Raw genomic sequence first — 22,237 nt, forward strand, 5'->3', positions numbered from 1 at the left:
GGAAGCCTCAAGAAAATTGACAACAGTGCATTAATTACACTCCTCTGTGATAATTTGATTTTATTTCTGATATTCTTGCTCATACTTGAAAAAAACACACTTTTAATGTACTCATAATGTTTTGTACAAAAAATGAAACCAGGTGATAATGCAAATACTTGTGACATGTTTACCACAGCATTTGGTTACAGAATGATGCTGCAACCAAATGATGTGGTTACACTAAACACATAACATGACCAAAGATTTACATTCGGAATGCTCATCATACAGATTACTCTTAATCATACACTTCCCTTTGTTCCTCTGACAGGTCTTTAAGGAATAATTAAATACTACTTCGGAGTGTGTCCATTCTTCAACCTCCCAATGAAAATGTGAATACAAATACAGACCTAGCCCAAAGCTCTGCTGCAAAGATTTATGGCATGCCAACAATGTGTGAAGAATGAAAGGTAACACGAGTTTACTCACAAAATACCCAATGAAGAGGTTTTGCTATGTTAAATTGTTCAATTTTTGGCCAGAGAATTGGACATTGAAACAAACTTTTGGAATTCCAGGTGAGACAAAAACACTGCACCTTGGAGCAAGGTTTTCCACCTCCACAGAAAAGATGCCTTAGTAGAGGAAGGCCATCCGCTAAGCAAATAAACAAAGTGATAATGCAGTGTAGTTGTGAAGGATAGTCTACTCCCTATTCTACTTAGCATTCAGTGTTACGTACTGAAAGCCAGATTCTGACAGCTCTGAAATACAATGGCACTCTTCACCCACGGCAGAGGTGCTGGCTCAGCACACTATCTTTGCTGTGTTCCCAGAAATGTATGCATGTACCAGTATCATACGAAAAGTAAAACATTACTTTACAGTTTCATTAGCTGGTAAAATACTTGGTTGAATATGGTTAAGTGCAGTAGTTAAAAATTTAATCTGGTCATTGTCTCTGAAGCATATATATTTCATGCAGTGGTGCTCCATTCAGCAGATGTATGGATGTTTACTTTTGCTTTATTATTAATATCATTCCCACAATGCCTTTCACCCTGCTACAGTCTGGAATTTGGTGGTCTCAAAATGAAGTATTTTGCCTTATGGAATAATTTTCATATACCCATGGATTTGAAAATTATGTTCACCTACTGAAAGCTCCTCCGTTCCCTGCACCATATGCTATATGTATTGGACTCTAGATATTCATTTGTGATTCAATTTCCTTTCTGAAAAAAAAAAGATATTTTTAAAAATTGGTCGTACATTTGCATTTTTCATCTTATTTTCAAAAATGTCTTGGTAGTTTGGTGTGAAATATAATGCACTGTAATGTCAAAACAATCAGGGACACGACACCACTAACTTGTCTAGAAATTAACTAGGAAAATATGTGCAACTACCTTCATTTTTCATGAGATGAAAACTCATGTAGGTGTGACATATGGGAATTCATGCTTATGATGATTGCTGAGGTTGTACTGTAATAAGCAGGTAACAGTATGTCATTTCACACTGAAATGAGAAAAATGTCATTTTCAAAATGATTGAACTTACACAGGCTTACGGTCTCTTTATAAGTGCAATGGTTCCCTTATTGTGTTTATTACCTGCAGTGCCAATTTTATGACTACACCTACCATATCCACCAACCATATGACGGCCGAAGGTGTCTCTAGCTAGCATGCTCCATCACACACTGTAGTCTTCCCCACCTAACTGTGTTTTAGAAAGAAAATATCCTTCTCATTCTTGCATAATTCATGTTAAAAGCATTCTCAGGGCCCTTTGAATGGATCTGCTCTCTCGCGAGGCAGAATGGTAAGCTAGTACAAATTATGCTGTTTCAAGCTGAGAATGTTCAGGGAAAGCATCTCATTTACTTAATGCGCCCCTTGAAAATATGCTTGGAGTCAAGATGCAAATTCCGGACATCATGCTTGACAACCCCTCTCTTTCACAGCAAGCCAGCGGAATCCCTGTTAAGACTAACTGCATTTAAGTACCAATGGAAAAATGACTCATATGTCTTATATTGTCATCCTAAGTGTTTGGAAAGACAGGATGATTGACACCTCCTGCCAGCAGCATTAAGGCACGATGTGGAAAGCTTTCAAGATTTTGGAAATGTGGCTTAAATTATCTGACAGGATGCCATCAGTATGCAGAAGGCATAACTAAAAATAGGAACCTTTGAACAGTGAGCGCCTCGTTCATGCTCACTGCTATGTAATTATTACATTTCCATAAATGTAAATTAGTCTTTATTCAGGAACATTCAAATGCCTACATGTATAAGCTCTTCAGATAATTGCATGATTCAATTTTAATTTTTAAATAGACTGGCAGTCCCTATTTCACAACAAACCGGTTTGCAACAATCCACTTTTTTTTTGACAAAATGGCACTACTTATCGTTTTACAACACAAAATTCAAACTTACAACAAGAGAGCAGCAAGAGTTAAAATGGGAGAAATAAAAAAGTGGGAAGGCAACCAAAGTTTTTTTTTTCCTTCACTTTTTCACTTTGTTGTTTTTATATATATTTTAGCTTGTTGTTCAGTAAATATTCAGTAAACCACTGAGGGAGAGCTGAAGAACATTATTTTATTTCTGTAACTTTTGTTTGTGTTCTGTCTTTCCCACCCTACCAATTGCTAGTCAAAAGATTGCATTGTGGTTTGGTAAATGTGCTTAAGTATATAGTACAACATATTTACATAGTATTAATAATGTGTGAATGTTTCACCTAATATTTAAGTTCCATGCTTACTTAGCCTTTTTGTGAAAAAAAAAAAAAATCTACAGCAAGCTTGTGTTCATTTTCTGTTAATCCAGTTTACCACTGGGTTTCCAAAAAATGCATTGTGTTGTATAACTACCTGCATATTCAATTATGTGTATATTTTAAACACATTTATTGGTAAACTGTGCAATGAGCAATAGCCACTGACATAGATGGCTGAATTGGATCAACACTTGGCTTTTTTTTCATTGACAACCAAATCACAATGTTTCTTCACAAATGTGGTCATGCGAATTCAGGATTCACAAAACTGAATGTAAAACAAATCCTGTTTATACTGAGTAAAGTAGCGCTTGCACAAATGTTGATTGAATCCAACATAACTGGACCAGCACTGATCTCAGGTAGTCTTTTCAGTGAAAATAAGCGTGTAAATGATGTAGTCAACCATGAATCACAAATCTGAAGAAATGATGCCCAGCTCACAATGCCAAAGTGCAGAGAAACTGTGCTCTGTGCTTTGTGCTCCACCAGTGAAGCAATATTAATATTATAGGGAATAATATAATATTATAGGGTAATGCACAGCAATATTGTTTTAAATGAATGATTATCATTACAATATTTAATCTGCAACATGACATATTTATGTTAAAACTCCAGATAACCATCAGTTAACCATCAGTTATCAACCACCTTCTCCACTCTCCACCTTCTTAAAAATAGGCATTCCAAGGTGTTTTAATAGTGATGTCCTTCTACCTGTCATTTCATTGAGATGCAAATAAGGAATAGGACCGTTATGGCCAATATTACTGTCACTGCCACTACAAAAAAATGCTAAAGCTATCAAAAAATATCCTGGTTTACTGCTTTATGTATCACCAGAAAAAAGGCATCTGCCATCAAGTTTAGTGTCACAATACTATTTATAGCATTTCTTACTATTTATGGTACATGTATATATTCATACCAAAACCCCATTGCGTTTTTTTATTCACTAAACTGTTTTTTAAAGACATGCCACTCATGTCACATTCCTAGGAGACCATAACGAAACAGCAACATATTCTCAAGTGCATTCCCTGATATTAAAGATGTAAAGAGTGTGTGAACTCACCCAGGTGCTTCCCTCTTGGCGATACTGTTTCCAGTTCCTGCCTGTGTCACTGAACATCAGAAGGTAGCTGGTAACCCAGTCTGAGCTGCCGTACCTCCCCTGAGTAGCAACAGCTCTTATCTCAGTCCTTTGGCCAAAATCGATTTGAAGCCATTGATATTTGTTAGACTCCGATGGGGACCATCCACCAGCGCCTTATAATGGAAAAAAGAACATTAAACGCATGAGTGGGTGGGACAGATCCTAACTCCTAATGGAAGGATAGCGGGAATAAAACCACTTTCTGTATGGTTTTAGAATGACAAGATATAAGCATATTTTTGGTTACAATGTCCAAAATGGTGTTAAGACTTACAGGGCTACAGTAGTATTCACTTGAGTTAAGAAATCAATTTTACAATAACAGTTAAAGGCAAAAAGCTGTAAGTACATTAAATCAACTAAGAACAGCATTTATGCCTCAGGTCTTCATTTTTACTTTCATGTCTGCTCATAGTGGCAAAAGACATAGCCTAGCCTGTCATCTCTACAAGAAATGTAATGTTATTCATATTAACTCCATATTTACTAATTATGAAAAAACTGTGTTAATGTCATTGAGCAAACATTTGGAATTCCTGATCCCACCTGAACTTGGACACTGAAACTTTAAGTATATTGTGTGAATATTTCAGGTACTTTATATTCCATTCAGACAGTTATTGATTTGAAACGCTGTTGCATACGTTTCCTGTGGAATAACAAGCGTCTCTTGCAGCTTCAGATGGCAGAAAATGCCCAAGATTAATAGTTACTTCAGTCAAAGACACTAATTGACACACTGGAGTAGAACAGGGAGCAAATAACAAATATCTTTGCTCACCTACTGAGGGAAAAAAAGAGGTAAAGGCTAAGCAGAAATTTATAATAGTGCAAAGTCTCAAAACTGACAGCACACAGTCTTTTTTCAAATCAATTTTCTTTTACCAATTTTCATGAGGCGTACATTTTTCATGTGAAATTAAACATGCCATTTACCCCATCCTCATATCTTTTTATGTATAAAAATGACCAACATTAACTCTAATTTTAGCTGTCTTCATGAATGGGTAATATGAATGAGAATCTTTTGAGATTCCCCCCTTTACAGTGCAGCTGCCATTGCCAAGGTCTAGTCACAATTTTCTCTCATGCTGATCAAAATTTTCAGGTCATTCCTGACAGCGCTTATGTGATTCAGTTGAGTCAGGAGATGAATAGGCACAGTTCATGCGTTGTGACTACTTTGGTGGATTGCTTTTTTTTGTACATCTAACCATATCACAGAAATACACTAGTTACATTGGAGTATCTGCTGTCAGTCATCTTTTAACTCTAGATAATACAAGATACTAGGCCACTCACAAAACAACAAAATCTTAACAAAACAGCCTGTAGCATCATCTCGCCTGATTAAAACTGCACTGTCAAAGCTAATCCACTTTAATTGCTATCCTTCAAGACTTCTGACACAACCATCAACCATTTCCTAAATATAGGAAATATCAGTTTATTTTTTTCCTTTCTCATGAAGGAAAGCAGTAGTGTTCATGGGACCTCAGAACAGTCTATGTTGCTTTTTGTGTGTAATATTGTGTAATATCATAACCTTTCCGTGAATGTAGTAACTACTATGAATTAAGTGTTTCTGTTTCTGTCATCTACTTCCAACATCTAAATTATGTGTTATCTACTCTATCAGATACCCATAGTGAATTTGAAATTGATTCAAAATTTGATTCACAACTGTACTCAGAGTAAATACTGGTAGCTTCAGAAAGAATGCTCACACTGATATTGCATAACAAACTTACTAACTGGTTGACATAATAAACAAACAGACAAAAAACATAGGCAATGTGTTGCTGGGAAATGTGGACTTTTTAAATAAAAACATCACCAGCTACAGTATGTTCTGAGCAGGCATCCCAGCACACATATGAGTTCACTTTAGACAAAATATCTTCAACACAGGCTACATCAGTTAATACTTATATTCTTGATGCTTCCTTTCATTAAACCATCGAGATTTTTTTTTTTTTTTTATTATTTTAAACGAACAACAACAAAGGGTAGTTTTAAATATGAAGAAACAGCTTCCCACCAATAAAGGAGGGGGCCACATGTGTTAATGAGATGAAACTGAGATAAGATATTTTTAGCATCAGTTATGAACAAAAAAAATTAAAAAAAAAAAAATCTCTTCAACATAATTGTTCTAACTTCTAATTATCTGCAATGTTATTGTACAGGAAAGTTGCTATATAATTATTAGTGCGGTGTGCAGTATAACGACAACATCTCAATGTCAAGTAAACTGCATTGCAACTTGCTACTAATACACACATATACACACACACATACACAATTTTATAATACATGTGTGACTGATCAGTCATTCCTGAAGCTGCTTGCTGACAGCAGACAGGGGCAGTTTTTCCTTATGGGTTTCACTGTTTTAGACAATCTCATCAACCTAGAATAAACACATATAGTAAGTGTTTTGTTTGTCTTAGAGTGATTTACTTTTGAAGTATACAGTCTTTCCTTGCAAGGTCAAAAATGATGAATATTTATAAGCAGAAGGCAAATTAATCAAATGTATATAACCTGAGGGATGTGGGGAGTTTCCAATTCAAGTTCCTTTCCTGCACACCACCACTCCTCATTCTGTATACAATATGAATGACTGGGGAAAATATACTGACATAAAACCAAAGCAAATTAAATTGGTGTGATATATCTAAATAACAATATTCCTAAATTAATGAAGCTTCTGGGATTGATGCACTCTGATAATGAAGTACAAACATCTTTTAAGATTAAAAATGTATACACATCTGTTTAAAAAATCTCCAGAATTTGAGTGAAGCTATTCAAAACAGTACCGATGTACTTCATTTTGAAAAGTAAAGGGATTATGTTTGTTAACATGAAATTAAAAGCAAACCCACAAAGAGGCCTGCATGTCCCCCTTTTAAATAAACGGTTCCTGCCTCACTTCTCCCTTTATCATTTCTCCCAAATGGCAGTGATTAAGCAACTAAAGCATTCAAATGGCCACTTAATGCAACTGCAAGCGGCCTCCCTGGGCAAAAGATGAAATGTAAATAAGTGTTCCTAGTGAATAACATGCAGACCATAAGCAGGGTAAGATCAGGAGAAATGGTGTGTTCATTAGCGCTGCTAATAATATTAAAACCATATTAAAATAAGCAGAAATGACAAGTGCATAATGAAGCACACTAGCAACATTACTAATTGGAGCTAAGGCAGTGGTGATTACAGTGTTAGCTGTGATTTGCTCACTACCTCCATTATCTTAAGTCCTGGAATACTTCTCTATACTGTATATGCTGGTAAATACATTTCTAATAGTTAGAAAATTAGAAAGGTTACCTTATGGAATGATCTACCTCTTTGACTGAGGCATACATCAAGTACATCAAATAATCACCTGGTAAAATTATAATTGGGGCAATCACCCAGCTGCAATTTGATAATTATTAGCTAGTTTTCCAATTAAACGGTGTGGTGTGGTTCCATCACTTGGTTGCTGAAGAATGTACAGAAAATAGATTATAAATTGTATTTATTCTTTCTGAGGGCCAAAAAGAACAGAACTGCCAGAACAGTGGTGGGCTCAATCAGTTGAGGTCAAGCCATAACATGCAGGCAGCAGAACACCAAATACACAATCAGACATAACAACTTAGTAGCGTGCAAAAAAAAGTCTGGGTATCAGGGCTGTAGGAGTTGTCTTTTCACTGTACTGAACTGTTCAGTCTTCTACCATTAAGTATAAGGAATCTCACCTTATGGTGTGAAAATAACCCTCTGGCAAGAGGTACAGAAGTATGAAATGCAGAACATCCAGACTCAGGAACAGCTTCTATCCAACAGCCATCAGACTCTTGAATGGGTCAAATACACAAATACACACCTCCCCGGCCTAGCCCATGCATACATTCACACGTACACACCCACACCGCAACCAACTGTGCAATGGAATGGAACTGACATTGCATCAACATTGCACATCCTACACTGCGCTGATGTCCTTTTTGCACATTTAATGTATATATCCTTTATTTATTTTTTCTTACACTCTCTGACCTTTTTTATATATTTTCTTTCTTAAATTCTTGTGTTTTCTTGTGTTTTACTCCTAAGGGCATTCATAAGTGGAAGGCAAAGGAAGAATTTCATTGTACAGGGAACTTGTTTCTTTACTGTGCATATGACAATAAACAATGAACTTTGAACTTTGATAAGCTGTATTGTGTAAGACATCGATACAAAATTAAACATAGCAATGATTCTCCTTCTCCATCTTCTCCTACAGTGTCGATATTTTGAACATCACTCAACATTTCAGCATCATGCCCTCTTCAGTTACAAGCTTCTGGCTTCATGCTTTGTGCATTAGATCTTTGCTCAAACAATATTTAGATATTCAGAGATTAGGAGTCAGCCATTTTAGACCTCTTGTGGTTTCTAAAATGGCCATCAAAGAGGAAGTATGGAGTAAATATTGTTTAAATTAGAAAGATTTGTAAGTCACAGTTTGTACTCATAATAGAATAACTATAAAACACATAAAAAACTGTATATTTATCTGTTACCCATTGTTATATCTATTAAGTATTTAGGGTTTTAAGGTTAAAGTATTTAAGGTTTTAAAATGTTTGATATTTAGGGTTTTTTGGAAATTATTTGGCCAAGCCTGGGTGTTTAAGAGCACGCAATTTGAGTAGTACTCATTGACATACAGAGGGAGTCTAGAGGTTTTCCAGGCATTCCAATTTCTCATCTGACTAGACCAAATGGAGCCTAGAAGACTCCACTCACTTTAACCTAGAGATTTAAAAAAAAAAAAAAAAAATGTACTGCTGGGGCAAGACCAGGTTTTGAAATGTGTCCAGGTTGCATAAAATGGGGTGACCCAATAATCTCTTTTGCTTTGACATTGCTGTACTTCCATCAGAGTTCAAAGAGTAGCTTTGAAGATCATCTGATGCTTCAGAGAGCAGTAATCACCACTTTTTTTTTTTTTTTTTTTTGGTGTGGGGGGTTAGTTGGAAGTCATATAAGTAAAGGTTACAACCCTAGAGTCTTGACCTGAATGTCAAGACTTCAAATTCAGTCTCATCTGAGATTCTGCTATTTATAGGAAATAAATATCACTGTAATCAAAGGTATACAGTTGTCTGCTAAGTGAAAACTTGACTGATTGAACATCAGTCAAATAAAACAGATGGGCTTAAAACAACAAAACTGGGTTTGGTGAGTTGATACTGATTGATTGAATTCTGTCACACATTATATATATAGTACATATAAGCATATTGTCGTAATGCCCTAATAAAGCATGCACGATGCAAGAATTTTGGCATAAAGCAGTGCTTTTATAATTATGACAATTGACATTATTTGTTAAATAACACGTGACATCTTAATGCTTAATTAATGCTAAATGATTAATGCCATGCTCAGGAACATGTTATGTATGCATTATGCAGGCTTTATGATAAGAATTGCAATGCTCTATATAATAGAAGAAATGTAAGCAAAATTATCTTGAAAAGTCCTTCAGATTTCCATGGGACCTTTTTAAAATTCACTCAGATTACACTCACCATCTCTTCTGTTAAGCTTGGCAAATCCAGGGCTATGAATGTTGGACAACTGGGAGGAGCTGTTGAATGAGGTTTGAGGCAGAGATGAGACCAGCTGGCCATCACAATTATCTGTTTAGCGAGACAGAAAAGAATAATTTAACAGTGACTTTCCATTAATTCCACTGAGTTAAAAAGCATAGTGTAGAATAGAATATGTGTGGTCATTCCCAGGATAACTATAATAATTTTTTAAAAAGTACAATTGCTTGTGCCAAAATGAATGAAGATGTTTTCATGTAGCTGGGTAGAAAGAAGAAACATTAACTATGAAAATAACCTCAAAGGCCCAGTCATGATTATTGTTGGGATCACTTTGTGAATGATTTCCTAGATGTTTCTCCAGCTATATTGTTTATCTATCACAACTAAAACAAAAATATGTGTTTTTAAAAATATGGAAAAAATTAACAGCTGCTTTAATTTGTTGAGCAAAGTAAAGGATGGAGCACATTGCCGTTAGAGCCAATCCAAGCCAATTCTGTATGCCTATTTCAATAGGATTGGAGAACAAATCGTGGGTGTCTGACAATAACATAAGGCAAACACTACTAATGATAGAAAGTCTGGAGCATCAGGGATCATTTTACACTAAAGTGAAGGACTTTGATGTTTTGTTGTTCTGTCATAAATAGCTAAATAGCTCCTGATATAGTGCTGTCCTTGGTTTTGAAATGCCTGTTTTGGCCTCCATGGGTTTTTTCATTAGTTAATAATGAACATTGTGAATTCATTCGGCTCTTAAGACTCTAAAACGAGTGAGTGGTTTGAATGCTTTGAAAACAGAGTCAACTGATGCATTTGATTACTTTTCATGTATCATATATAAGAGGAGAAAACTAAATACTGTCAAACCACGGACGGATACAATGACAGCAAATAGCGAGTTTTACTTTGATGGAAGGTTTTCATTAATTAAAAAATGCAAGTTCCTCATGCAGTGGGTCTGCACCAGAAATATTTGAGTAAGTGTAAAACTGAGGAACGTAGCTGGTATTCCTTTCTGTTTAAATTGTTGTGCTATTTTAAATGAATCATTGTTATTATCACTGTACGGCTGATTGTGCAATAAAGTTGAACTAGAACACTTTCTACACTAACTGAAACGACACCTCTCCATGCATCATGCACACTTTTATTTACCTCATTAGAGGAAGAGCTTCAGGATTCAATAAAACAAAGCAATAATCACAAGGCCAGTAACATGTTCATTATTATTGTGAATGAAAAACTGTTCAGGGGGCCTAGGCTATATTTTCAGTAGGGAATGAATCCTAAAACACATTCCGTACATCATATTGGAACAATATGTTCTAGGTCTCATGACAAGAGCAAAAACCTAATACATTTCAAAAATACAACAGGGGCAACTAAGTGTGAACACATGAGAACCATTGGTAGAGAGAATCACTGGGTATTTTGAGCTTTGTTGTAAATAACAGATGTTAATCAGTATTAGAAAAATCGTTCATTCTCATACAAATTGTCAACATCGCAACACACAGTGTCTTTTTAACATTAATTCTGCTGTGTCCTTTGGAGGAAGGTTGTGAGTTGCTTTTTGACATTTGGTGCATGAATACTGTTAGCTTCACTTCCAAGTAACTTCATGCATAACAATTAAGAAAGCTGCATTTCAGATGCCGTTTATTATTTTTACCATCATGGCATATGATACCTCATCGGGTCTGGTGTCTTCCAAACTCTCTCTCTCTTTTTGGAGTCTGCGTGGCTGGCTGTCTCACACTCCTACACCCTTTCACCCCTGCTCACAGAATATTTGCTCTTCGTACTTCTTGAGTTTCACTGTAATGAGGTGAAATTGCCACTCATATTATTCGTAAGCTGTCTCCTTTCTCTTAAATTACATTTCATGCCTGTTACTTTTTAAATAAACAAATAAAAATATGCTGAAATCCTATTAGGTTGTTGGCACAATCCCTTCATGCAATTATACTGCTTTGCTCATATTCAGTGTTGAGTTAATAGATATGTTTCTTAATTTCCTTCAATGTAACTGTCAGTCCTTCAGTAAGATACAAGCATTCATGGAAAACTGTGTCATAGGTGGCCATTACCTGAACTGAGAATCACACAGACAGATATAGAGTCTAAAGCTTCAATGTTCTTGCTCTTAATTAACCATAAAATAATGTTTATTAGATTAATGCAGTTCTTAAAAACTTGGGCAATCCTTCACAAGGGAAACCAACAGACAGCCCCAGCACCACCACCCAAACATCAAAAATGAAAACAATAAAAATCAATACTACAGAGGTGTTTAACTGCAAATGAGCCACATCACTTACAAAAATACGCTGCAAAATACATTTGCATACGCGTTGGCAGTCTCAGATGAGTGATCAGCTGTACCTCTCCAGCTTTAAGTGGATCCATCTAACATAAATGTTAAACTGGTTTGAAATTGAAGTGTTTGACCAAAACAAAGTGAGTGTCTCATGCCTGCTCCAAGGATCCCTTGTCTGTGTATTACTTGTTACTATTCATTTAATTTCCTATTTACCTAACATTTCAACCATCCTCCTCTGATATGTTACGTCATTAACACATCACAATACACAATATTAGTAAATATATTGAAATGAATATTGTTTTATCATTACAAAAATACTGCATTCATCTCACCATATAACACAATATAATATCTGTAAAAAAATCTATACTCAGTTTTTTTAATTGTTCATTGTAAGAACTCAATTCAGTTGCACATCTTATAAACTTTTTCTTTCTATCAAAACAAACCTTTGGCACATCTATTAAATTTTTTCTTTCAAAGTCGGCCTGAACCTCTCTAGTCCTGCCCATAGTCTCCTGTTAATTACGGATTTGGAAAATTACATCACAGTTCATACATGTTTGTGTCTCTTTACCAACAGATTTACCATTCAACAGGGGTATGAAGGCAGCCTTGTGACACTGTGATTAGTGAATTTAGTTTTTTTTTCTTGTAATCAACACCTACATAACTGATTTATATCATGCATAATTGAAATAGTACGTAAGTGTGTACACACTGTACATATCATTTATATTCACCTGTAAAACAGATCTACATCTCTGAAGCCATGGTGAGTCTTCAGTCTATTTATAGTGTTGCAATGTGCTAAATAACACACACTTAAATCATCTCAGTCATCACTATAGTGGTGTCATATTGTCCCATTATAACTGGCCAGATGAGCTGTCTATATGTGCATTGAATGTCACAACAGCCTTATGCCAGCATTGGATGTGCAAAAAGCTGAGTCGTGGAGGAAGCTGTAAAAGCTTCGTGGCCAGTTTAAACCAGACACTTCTCATCAGCATCAGCCAATATTGTTACATAATTACACATAATGCAGCCCTACCACCAAAAATCTCAGACCTCTGATTCACACATTTGTCCATCTTTAGTAAATACAGCTGACAGCCCTATGATGCCTCATATACATAATTCAGCTCTCTGAAATGCTATTTGTAACATTTCAAAGCAAATGTAATTCATCAATGTCACTGGGGTACACAACAGAGTATAAATTAAGAATTTGTTTATGCCACATAATAGGTTGTTTTGATATATCAGGCGCTTACACAATACTTTAAAATTAAAATCAAATTAATAACTCATTGCTGAGTTTTTGTACATAACAACAAAACAATGAGACTGCACTGACATTGCAATCACTGAGCTTGTGATGAAGTGGAAGCTGTTATGCCATGTTAGCATTTCCAGAAGTATTTTTCCTTTGGCAAAGTTCATTTTCTGGTAGATGTCAGCATGTTTTTTTTTTTTCTGGGAATATTGCTGTAAGCCAACAATGGTGCTTTTATGCACTTAGGGCGTCAAATATGCCATACTGTCTCCAGGCCCGTGCATTAGCTTTGAGGCATATAAAAGGTAGAATGGACAATCAATCAACTATTCTACATTATATGTCTCATATTACCAGTTTACAGGAAGAATCCTTGATACATTTTAACAAACATTCTGAGACTGTATCCTGAAACAGTTATGAGAATCATTCTGAAGCTTCTAAGCCTCCTAGGGACTGTGGCTATAAAGCTGTTAATAATGCCATGCAGGATGATCCCAGAGGATTATGGGACTTAAGGGTCCCTTCTCAAAATCAATCTTTCAATATCCACTCAAAAGTATTATGTTTTTCCCCCTTTTAAAGATTTTTTATACATCTACCATCAGAGAAAATTACAGTTTAAGAGCAAGCATAGCCAAAGCACAGCATCTAGACCTCTATATTCAGGGGTAAACCAAGAAAGTTTATTTCCCAGAGGAAGGTGGCTTTGTTTTGTCTTAGGTGCTGTAAGGTTAACGTTTCAGTGGGAAACATGCCTAAATTGTCTAATTAAAAATTCTGTAAAAGTTTTGTAAGCCATGTATGTAAACGTGAAATGATTTCTCATATACTATACTTTATATGCTAAGTGGTTGAAACTATTTTTTCTTTCCATGGACATAATGTACGTTTGTATCCTTATCAATGGTGTATCTACAGAATGATATATGTCCTTCAGTGATCAGACACAAATGCTATTTTTGCAGTACTGCTCATGATTAAGCTTTTTTTTTAAAGTGAACTTTAGAGGAAGGCAAAGTGCAACAAGGCTTGATGTACCTCAATGGGATTCCTGTCCACAGAGGAATCACAGAGTGCAGAAAGGGAAAAAGTCTGCTCCAGTTTATGTTACTCTAAGTAGTGAACTATTTATAGAAGGACACAAATTAAGCAGTAAGACCTTGGCTTCTGACTAAGGAATATTATAGTCTGTAATACCAGGGTGGTCCCGGAGGGCCACAATCTAGCAGTTTTGCAGCTCTCTTTAAGATATTAATACTCTCAGGGCTGGCGAGAGAAGTGAAATTGGCTCAATCAAGATGATGAAGATACAGCCAGTTGAATTAAGTGGTTAAGTGCCTGGCAACAACAGAAGCCTGCAGAAACCCGGGTGCCCTCATGCAGAAGTGAGTTACTAACAACACAACACAAGTAATAACTTGTGAAATTACAGAGCAGGTTGGATCTGAGATTAGGTTTAGGTTAAGTGACAGCCGTGAAGTTGGAGTTGGTGCATGGAAAGGTGAATTACATGACATGTAATTTGTGTTCCTGACTCCCCATTTGTGCTCCACATTATAATCTGCATAACAACACATACACAGTAGCTTCACAAAAATTACAATATTACTACAAGGAAAATGAGGACAACAGTGAGGACTTTATTACAGGTTTCAGTCTGAAGTAACACTGCGGTCTATTTTTATCGCATAGAGGACCAATTAATTTCGCGATTTGATTGACTCATCTCTTTTAGTACCTTCTATGTCAGTGGTCCCAAACATTTCTGAGTCTCCTTTGTTCCCACATGCACCTAAAACACACAATACTCCATTTAGTCATGACACACACAAAAAACTATGAGTAATAATATTTAAAAAAAAAAAAGGTCATAGCTGCAGCTACTTTTCTGTTTGCAGAACGGTAACCATTTCCCTCACTGCATCTTGACAGCACTGCAAAAGCCATACACGTGTAACAACTTCATATGTGAGTGAATGTTTGGCACAACATTTGTGACAGCACATATAAAGTGCATCCAATTTGTCGCAAGCTTTGCTCTTGCTGTATCACCAAAATGGCTCTGAAAACAGAGTCCCAGTAGGTGTGCAGCTGGAAAAGGGGAGGGAGGGCAGTCTTACTGGTGGTATGCAATGGCAGCTGAGGGGTAATGACTGGTCATTAGAGAAGCCGAAACTTTGGAAATCAAAACTTTTAACTCCTGGAAGCTACTCTTCCTGTGCACAGCAAATTTTAATGTAGAACTATGAGCTCACATTCTTCAAATCAGATATTCAGCATCGTCTATTTTTGCCAGGGGTCCACACAATTCATGCAACTGTTGAGAAACTATCAAATTCTGAAAATTAGGTTTGAGAACTTCATTGGAAGCTTTTATGTGACAAAAAAAAACACCCCACAGAAAGCTGCGGGTAGCTTGACAGTTTTGACAGCAAGGGAAATTTAGAAAGGTCAACTTTTTCAAGCTTGCTGATTCAATGCTCCAGTTTTCAGACTAAATAATGGCCTCCTTGCACTGTAGAGCATTCATGCAGAGCCCTTGAGCCACTGGTTGATAAAGGGTGAACATAACTAAAACACGGGCAGTTGTACTGACAAAAGAATCGGTGCATCGAACTGATTAAGCAGGACCGTGGGGTTTAAACAGCCCTTTTGTCCTTGAGAATAACAAAGCATGCAAATACCTTTCCATACAAATGTCATAGGACTCTGAGTGTAACAGCAGTTCGGCATGCTTCACTCTCACACAAGGACTCCACAAAGAGATTCTTGACAACTGACTGACTTTTTGTGAAACAGACTATTCTAAATACAGTGTAACCCACTTAATATTCCCTAAACTAAGCAGAACAGACAGACAACAAAGAATAATTTTTTAAACATGCGTATTCATGCATTTAACATTTCAATTAAGAAAAGTAATTAAATTGACTTTTGTCCATATTTTTATTTATTACAGTTTGAAATTTTTAAAGTTTTAAACTTTTTTTTTAAAGACATAGGCATGCAAATGCACATTCAACTCTTTTTAACACCTTTTCTGTTCTCAGAGAAGACAATTCAAGAACATGAAGCTCTCAGAGTGAAGTGCAACTGACACCTGGTTTCACTGAACTTGCGGCAGCTTTTGACATCAAATCTTGAGATAACATATCGCTAGCTGGTGTTAGTTTAGACAACTGATTGCACCTGAGGTGTTTTCGCTAAAAAATTAAAAGTGACAACTAGCAGAAGTTTTATCTTATTTTAAAAGGGGTGTTTTGTTGCCTTCTTGGAGCTGAACAGACAATTTCTCCACAGTCATGGCTGTTAGTTTAGCTGACGACATTCTTGAAAGTGCCATCCAATCTACTTTTATTGTCCATTCATTATGTCTACAGACATTCATGTTCAACATGATATTGTTGGTTACATCCATTCACTTTAAAATTGCACCTGTATAAACTATAATATTAATCATAAACAGATTTTCTGCTGATATTTAAGAAAACAATTTAACATTGAAACCAATGGTAGTAGTAAGTTGTTTTGAAAAAAAAAAGACACTAAGATGATTAAGATATTAGGTGGTGACATCAGCCAAATCTGAACTTTCTGAAATGTAGGTTTCCAACATTATTTTTTTCCTGCCAGGACTTGACACTCAATGATATAATGAAATATTACACAGTTGGGGGCTTTTTCTTTCAAGTGGCTATTTCCCTTGTTTCTGCCCATTACAGAGGCTGCTCGAACAGTACAGTGTGCAGTAATATTTTCAAATAACAGGCTGTGCCCTGTGAAGTATTTCACTTCTCAAAAAGATATACCCTTGTGTTGGAAAGATTTTCTGACATCAGTATGTCTTGTTTTAGCTCTTCCCCATCAATGTGCCATACATACCAATCAGCTTAACCCTGTTCGGTACAGTTGTCATCTCCTTGAGCTGGATGGCAAAAGGCGTCTTTTTGCAAATCAGACATTTTGTTGATTCTTTTTATTTGACAATCTTTGCTTCAGTCTGGTTCCTGATTAGTGTCATTTTAATGTGTGCTGCTGTTTCAAATGCATTCATATGCATTTAACAGATTTTTAACTGTTGTGTTGTTTTTGGTGCACTGATTGAAACTGAACACCAAGAGGGGGGTCTTCTTACCTTATGTCTGCAACTTTAAACATCAAACATTTTTATATGCATCTCAAGTGATACCTGGCTTAATTCCAACTCCAATTAATTTTTTCATGCAGAGACCTTATGGTCTTTGTATAAAGTTTCAGACTGTTTTGTCTCCTCATGTCTTCTTAATTATTTTGGCCTCATGCTGTCATTTGCCAAAATCTCTCCCCCACAAATTAAATGTGAAAATTTACCTTGCGTTCCATAGTAAAGAACCAAACTGATTTTTAAATTAAAATAAATCAGAACAATACAGATTAAAAAAAAAAAAAAAAAAACTTTTAAAATATTCCAGTCTTAAAATGTTTGCCTTAGAGATTATAATGCCATAAAAGAGGATGTCTGTTAAACATTTAAGTATCATAATTTAAGGTTGCTATAGGTTTTTTTTTTTTTTTACAGGTTAGGTCATGGATGCAAAATAGGGTGAGTGGTAGACAGCAATACACCAATTAAGTTTGTGGGAACTTTGATTTGATTTGTCATTTTCTCTTTAGCATTTTAGCTTTTTTTGGAGGGAATCCATGAGCAAGAATTAGACTTCTATTTATCTAGACTTTAAAAAATATTCGTGCTCATGTCTGCAATAAAAGCCAGTCAGCATGACAACTGTCCCTTTAGGTTTCCCAGCTGATCACTCCTGAACCCAAAGGTGGTGTATAGTAGTTATTTTCAAAACAAATCTATCATTAGCGTTGTCTACCAACATCAGGGAGTTGTTACATTTCCTTCTTTATATAAAAATCAGGACCATGCTCTCATTTCAAGGAGTTGCCTTTAAGTCAGTGTCCTACTATTTTTGTGACATCAGGCTTCCTGTCTGAACTGCCCTCTGAAATTGACAGATTTACTTCTCATTGTTCTCTTAAAATAAAGAAAAATGAGCCCTGCTGTGTAGTTCCCTGTATATAAAAATACCCAAGCAGATCAGATCAAAATACATAATTTTAGAGTCCATCTAAAAGCATATGGGCCCTTATTGGTTGGCAAAACCCTCAGTAATGGTGCTGGCTGATGCACACAAATACATAAATTCAAGAAGGAACAAAGTTACAAAAATCCTTTTTTTTTCCATTAAACAACATAAAGGAGGCACTGGCCTTGCTGGAGCTACAGATGATGGCTGTTGAAAAAGTGATTGCTTCCCCTCAGCCACATACCTGTGTTTACTGAGCCTTCAACAAGGCAGGCCACTAGACACAGAAAATTGCAGTCATAGACAATGACAAATAACCTGTCATTGAACTTGATTGAAATAAACTTGATGGAATTATAATCTGTTATGGGTAGATTTGAATTGGTGATTTAGAAAAGGATCATCCACTATACATAAAAACATGTAAAACACAATTAACACACATTACTAAAACACTGCGTTAGTTGTTGGGGGCAGGTGAAGGTTTTCCTCACAGTGAGAAAACACAAATTATAATTGATTTTTCTTTTATCCTGCTGCCTAGTCGTCCTTCACATGGCATGTCGATGCTATTCATTCTTCTCAACTCTACTTTTGCTATGTTGGTATTTCAGCCAATTAATTCATATGTTTCAAATTTTTCCTCCTATGTCTACTGTGGAAGCAGTTTGGTGTAGGGGTAAGGAGCGAGGTTTATGTCTCAGAGGTGACTGGTTTGATTTCCTGGTAGATTAGTGCTGTTGTTCCATGGGGCAAGGTACTTAACTTGAATTGCTTCAGTACATATCTAGCCATATGAATGGATAACACAATCAAAACTGTATGTTGATCTGGATAAGAACACTTGCTATGCCAATGTAATACAAAGCTGGCTTTCACCTCCTCCCACCTAAGGCCAAAATGGTGTCACAAACTAAATTGGAGCTATCACTCAAATGAACATGTATTACTACTTAAAACATGTTCGGAATGGATATTTTGTACATTGCTACTGTTGTTGTTGCAATTTTCATGAGAAAATGCTCAAACTGAAGGCAAAATTGTAGTACACCACCACAGAAATTTTCTTACAAAGTTACTAAGCATCCAGCATTTTGGCAAAGAACCAACAAAGACTTTAGATATTTACTAAAACTATTTCAAGAAGTTATTGTTTGTTTAAATGAGTTTGTTTTGTGCTGGATGGAATGTCTTCTGTCAGACCTGAGAGGGTCATGTACACTAAGCCAAAGATGCCAAGGGAAGGGCATAAATATCAGAATACATTCAATGTACTTTCATAAAAACACATATTTTCTGAGGCAGTCCCTGGTTCCCAATAACAAAGTCAATACTGCAGCATTTAAATAATTGATTTTTTAAATTAAATATTAAATCCTGCATACTTGAAAATTTAGCAAGATGATGGTTGCCTGTGCTGCCTTATTAAACTCTACCCAGATGCAACAAGATGAAAATTTATCACATTTGTGATGGTGTCAGTGATAATACGTTTTCATCCTGATAAGCCCACTAGCAAAGGAAGAAATAATCAGCCAATCCAATCACTGAATATGTTGCATCTTTGTAAGCACTCTAAATTTGTAGTTTATTTCAGTACCAGTACAAAGATTAAAGGGCAGGGATATTATACACCGAAAATACCAAGTGACAAGAAAATTGGGGAGGTGGATGGATATAAAAATAAGTTAAATTCAGTATGATGTTTAATTAAATATGTAATATTTATGTTTCCAGCCTCTTTAAGACCTTAAACTATGGTGATAGACATCCTTTGATGATTAAGTAACAATTATACAATTAAAATTCTAAATATAACCATGCAGACAGTTTTGGTTCTTAAAGGTGAAGCAAAACTGGCATTTGAGCCATTGCAGTCAGCAGTTATAACTTTTATGCCTAGAAACCCCAGTCCAAAGTTTAGAAACTTCTGTGTATATCTTCTTCATCAAACAGTGTGCCTCATACAACATGCTGTGTAAATAACTCTACACAGTTTTATAAGTAACTATAACAATCTATTAGGCAATCCTGGCTATAGTACTAACCACTATCCACACTTTGCAATGCGTGTCTGCACACATACAATGTAGTTATAGTTGCTGGCTACAGCACATGTTAGCTGTCTATCTGCCAAATTTAGGGATATTACACAGATTGCTGTTTTCCCTGGTGGTATGGTACAAAATAACATAACGTTTTAATACAGCATATTCAACATTTTGAATGGTAAAGGTAGTTACCTCTTTACTAGAAGGTTGCCATCCCAAATTAGGATACAATGTGAAAATAGCAGCGTACCCATCAGTGAAAACATATAGACATTAACAAGCTAAAGCTGTGTTTCTCAGGCCAGGTCCTGAGGACCCACTGTGTATGCAGGTTTTCCCTCCAATGTAGTGCTACATTAATTAGTTTTGTATGAGCTGTTCATTGAATACTGATGTAACACTGCATACACACTAGACGTGTAATTATTTATTTATACATGGACCCAAATAATTTCTTTGTCATCACTTACGTATCTGCTGTTACAAATATGGGCTGTTTGAAATATGTTTGTTTATACCAACAGATAAAAGTAAATGTGTTTTGTGACAGTTATTTCTATTCATTTGAGTCCATTATATGTAAATAAGCAATAAAAACACCTATTCATCATTGGTTAAAGGCAGTTGCTAAAATTGCCTAAGACAGGTAATTGACAACTAATTATCTTTAATTTGAAAGGGAGATATTCACAAAAATATGTCAAACAAATTCAGCACATTTTCTTCACAAAGAATTTGTGAATAGCAGGCAAAGTGTAAAGATATCAAATAAAGATAAGTATTTAGTTAACAGCTCAATCAAACCTAATGAACTGGGAGCTCAGATCAAATGAAAACTAGCTTTGGCTGTGGGCTGAGACCAACCTAGACCAGGGCTGAGAAGCACTCTCCTCAAGGGAGAAACTGCATTTTGAAAAACATTACAAAGCTGATGTACACTGGTACATCATGGCGCAACCAGCCTTTTTGGGCATGGGAACTACATGAAAAGATATGCCCTGGGTAATAACTGTGGTCCAAAAAACTTTGTCTAACTCTGACACTGTCTGGTAATTGTGATGCCATCTGTGAGTTTGCAGGCCTTCTTCTCATCTATCACATCTGCTAGAATCCTTGAGCCAGGAAAAAGATGAAGCTTCTGTTACTAACCCATGCAAACTATATTCTACCTTCTCTTCTCTTCTAATCTACTTCCTTCCTAAATTCTGCAGATGACTTTGTAACATTGACAACAGCATTGCAGACATCCTTGGGCTCTTCAGGTCCTGAGCTGTGTGATCTTTGGACCTCCCCATACCTCTGGCTTCCCTTTCTCTCTAACGTCACCCCCCCCCCCCCCCCCCCCCCCCCAGATGACTCCAATGTCTCCTTCTGTTCCACAAACCAACCTGCTCCCATCTATATCCTACCTCCTCTTCTCTCTTTCAGGCAATCTTCCCCTATCTGCTCTCTTTCATTGCCTCTTTAATGCATCCTTCTCCTATGGCTATTTTCCTGCTGCCTTCAATCAGACACATCTCATGCCTCTCCTCAGAAAAACCTGCACTTGACCCCTCTGTCATCCAGAACGATTGCTGTGTCTCGCTCTTTCTGCTCCTCCCCATAACACTTGAACATGCTGTCTTTAATCTATCATCTGCTTTGCTCATACGGAGCAATCTCTGGCACCCCAGCCAGTCCGGTTTTTGCACTGGACGCTTCACTGAGATGGCTCTGCACTGTTACTAAGGTACTCTGCTCTGCAAGAACTGCCTCCCTGTCCTCAGGTGTGATTCCCCTGGAACTCCAGGCAGCATGATCACCAGGTTCTCCTGTCTACCCTGACCCATCCCTGACTCTGCCCCCAGCTGGTGCCTCTACCTCTAAAGAAGTTCAATCACGACTTCCCACAGGCTCTCTACAGGAGTTCCCCGGGACTCAGTCCAATGCTCCCTTCTGTTCTCCCTCTACACCAGATCACTCAG

At 36.4% G+C, this 22,237-nt stretch overlaps 1 protein-coding gene across 1 annotated transcript in view; it reads right to left on the reverse strand.

Moving 5' to 3' along the window:
- Nucleotides 1-22,237, reverse strand: part of LOC118776118 (contactin-associated protein-like 5) — a 55,867-nt gene that overhangs the window by 29,015 nt on the left and 4,615 nt on the right. The window contains exons 2-3 of the mRNA XM_036526212.1: nucleotides 9,516-9,626; nucleotides 3,859-4,052 (exon numbers count right to left, since the gene is read on the reverse strand). Of these exons, the coding sequence (XP_036382105.1) occupies nucleotides 3,859-4,052; nucleotides 9,516-9,626 (305 nt within the window). The remainder of the gene's footprint in view (nucleotides 1-3,858; nucleotides 4,053-9,515; nucleotides 9,627-22,237) is intronic.

The sequence above is a fragment of the Megalops cyprinoides genome, chromosome 4, assembly GCF_013368585.1.
Source record: "Megalops cyprinoides isolate fMegCyp1 chromosome 4, fMegCyp1.pri, whole genome shotgun sequence".
NCBI classification, from domain to species: Eukaryota; Metazoa; Chordata; class Actinopteri; order Elopiformes; family Megalopidae; genus Megalops; species Megalops cyprinoides.